The 2,973-nt window shown below is 38.4% G+C and overlaps 1 protein-coding gene across 1 annotated transcript in view; it reads right to left on the bottom strand.

The window, feature by feature from the left end:
- LOC119420261 (roundabout homolog 3) overlaps positions 1–2,973 on the bottom strand; it is a 66,868-nt gene that overhangs the window by 4,696 nt on the left and 59,199 nt on the right. The window contains exon 10 of the mRNA XM_037687650.1: positions 256–398. Within this exon, the coding sequence (XP_037543578.1) occupies positions 256–398 (143 nt within the window). The remainder of the gene's footprint in view (positions 1–255; positions 399–2,973) is intronic.

The following is a 2,973-nucleotide window of genomic DNA, read 5'->3' as shown; positions in this document are numbered from 1 at the left end:
ATATATATATATATATACACATATATATACATACATATATATACATATATACACATATATATACATACATATATATATATATATATATACACATATATATACATACATATATATACATATATACACATATATATACATACATATATATACATATATATACACATATATATACATACATATATATACATATATACATACATATATATACATATATATACATATATATATATATATAAAACTGACATTGACTTGTACCTTATCATGTTTCTTAGCTGATTTAAGCCCCCGAGAGCCGGTGGAGCCTCTGGACGATGAACTTCCTGTGGTTGAGCAGTTACTGGACATCTGACTTCTGGAAAGGTAGCTGGCCTTACTGCCACATGCCATCCCTTCTTCATCTGAAAAGACGAGTGAAGGAGAGAGAACAGGGATAATTGTGAGCTTTTGCTGCTGATAAAAAAAACTCCATTAATGTTTTAAAGCAGAAGTCTAAACTTATTTTAATGAACCTGAACCTCTTTAATGGAAAAACCAGAGCTAACACTGGTGCTAGCATTGACTGATGTGGCTCAGGGACAATCATCAGCACTCCCAGTAGCATCTATTTGCACATAAAATAATAAATATAATAACCCCTTACATTAATTTGGGTCTATCAAAGCATAATGAAATTTGTGACACTTATGGCATTCTCAATAACAGTCAGTCAGAGTTAAAACAGTCACTGATCATGGATAAATATAAAATTTTACATGCTGCTAAGCAACATGTAGTTTATGATCCCTTCTCACTAACTTAGGGATAACTCTTATGTAAGTTCAAAGTAGTTATCGTTGTAGTTCTTTAAACAACCTTCAATTTTGACAAGTCGGACAAGCGAACAGCTAGTCTGAGTGGGACCAAAACCAAAGAAGAAAGCTGCTGTCTTAAATCACCTCCAGGCTCAAGCTGCTATTTTACAAAATCATCTATTTTATTACGGCTATTTACATGGAATTAGAATAACAGTGTAATGCAAAATTGACAATGATGTAAGTTTTTTTTTTTTTTAAGAACTAGTCACAATGTGATCTAGATTCAAGTTATTTTAAGACAGCAACAATCCACGTTTTTTTTTTTTAATCTCTGCTCAGACTAGTCGTTAACTTGTCAGTGCTGTCTGACATTCTAGTCTAATTCTAGTCCTTCAACTGTGATCATTAAAATGAAAAATAAAAATTGTTCATAACCTTTAAAACAAAACCCTTCAAAATGACTGGGACGTACCTTTAAGCAAGTCCCTTAAAAATCAGAACAAAGCAAAGAACATGTATTTATTTTGAATGATTTAACTTGTCCTGAAGAATGAAAACCTACACCAGCAAAGCTTTAAACAAAAAGAGCCACAATAAGAATCCACCCAAAATACCCACCATTTAAAATTATGGAAATACATGTTCACCTGCTGCAACAGGGATAAAAGTCCACAACTAATAAAATTGATCAAAACAGGTTGCTTAAAACAGCGGTTTCGAAAGTTGGGGTTGGTGTTCTACTCTGGGTCATGAAACACCAAGTGTGGGGTCCTTAGATGATCTGATGATCAGGCTTGGCAACCAGATTAATCCTCGGCCACTGCACCGGCCACCCCAGTCATTTAAAGAAACAGTGCTTTTAAGCACTATAAAAACTAGAAAGCAGTTTCTTTAATTGACTGGGGTGGCTAGTTTACAAATATATATGGTGGTGGCCATCTTGGATTTTTATGTGGCAACCCAGTTTTTGCAAGGAACCTTTCTTCACCTTGATGTAGCCACACACCAATTCCCTTATTGGTAATCCAGGTAGAAAAATCCAAAAAAGTTCAATCTGGTCCTCTGGACATTCAAAAAAACAAAAAACAAAACAAAGCAAAAAAAATGTAGAAACGTTTCGTCTCTCATCCGAAAGACTTCCTCAGTCTGAGGTGCTGTATTCAGCTCAGTCTCTTAAATAGCACCTTCTCAGAGTGAATCAACAAGTTTGCTGCTGACAACCAAAACCAGCTGCTCACATGGTCAAGAAGGACCATCAGCCTAACAATGGATCATTAGCACCCTGATGGTTGTTTACTATTCACAGGGGGTTGAGTGATACTAGCAATAACAGCAATGTAAGAGGGGGCAGTTGAACCCAGAAACCTCCACCCCTGTTTAATGATGGACGATTTCTTTTCACAAAGATGGCCTCCTTTACTCCTCTCTCAAACCATCGTTCCTCTCTGTCCAGGATGTGAACATCTTCATCCCTGAAAGAGTGACCGCTGGCCTGGAGATGAGTGTAGACTGCAGAATCCTGGCCTGATGATCTTCTGTGCTGGGCCATCCTTTTGGCCAGTGGCTGTTTAGTTTCCCCGATGGAAGACTGATCACAGCCCTCCTGACACCGAACAGCATACACAATATTACTCTGTTTGTGCCGGGGGACTGGATCTTTGGGATGAACCAGTCTTTGCCGTAATGTATTTTGGGGTTTAAAAGCCACTGAGATGTTATGTTTAGAAAATAAACGTCTCAGTTTCTCTGATACTCCCTCAACATACAGAATGATCACTGGTCTGGATCTTGGTTCCTCCTTTTCACCTGATGGCTGACTGTAGTCCTGTTTGGGTTTCTTCTCTGCTTTCAAGAAGGCCCAGTTAGGATATCCACATCATTGCTCTAGAGCCTGTCTTGTGTGGGATTTCTCCTTCTGCCTGGCTCCTGAGTTAGTGGGGACGCTGTCTGCTCTGTGGTACAGAGTCCTGATGACTCCTAACTTGTGCTCCAAAGGGTGATGGGAGTCAAACTGCAAATACTGGTCTGTGTGGGTGGGTTTGCGGTACACCTCAGTTTGCAAATGTCCTCTATCAGAGACTGAGACCTCACAGTCCAAGAAAGCCAGCCTGCCATTTTTTTACATCTTCTCATGTGAACTTGATGTACAAAGTATTTATCCACAGAGTTGATGTGGTCA

Source organism: Nematolebias whitei, chromosome 14 (genome assembly GCF_014905685.2).
Source record: "Nematolebias whitei isolate Nwh7 chromosome 14, NemWhi1, whole genome shotgun sequence".
Lineage (NCBI taxonomy): Eukaryota > Metazoa > Chordata > Actinopteri > Cyprinodontiformes > Rivulidae > Nematolebias > Nematolebias whitei.
This window is presented reverse-complemented; position numbering and strand designations above follow the sequence as displayed.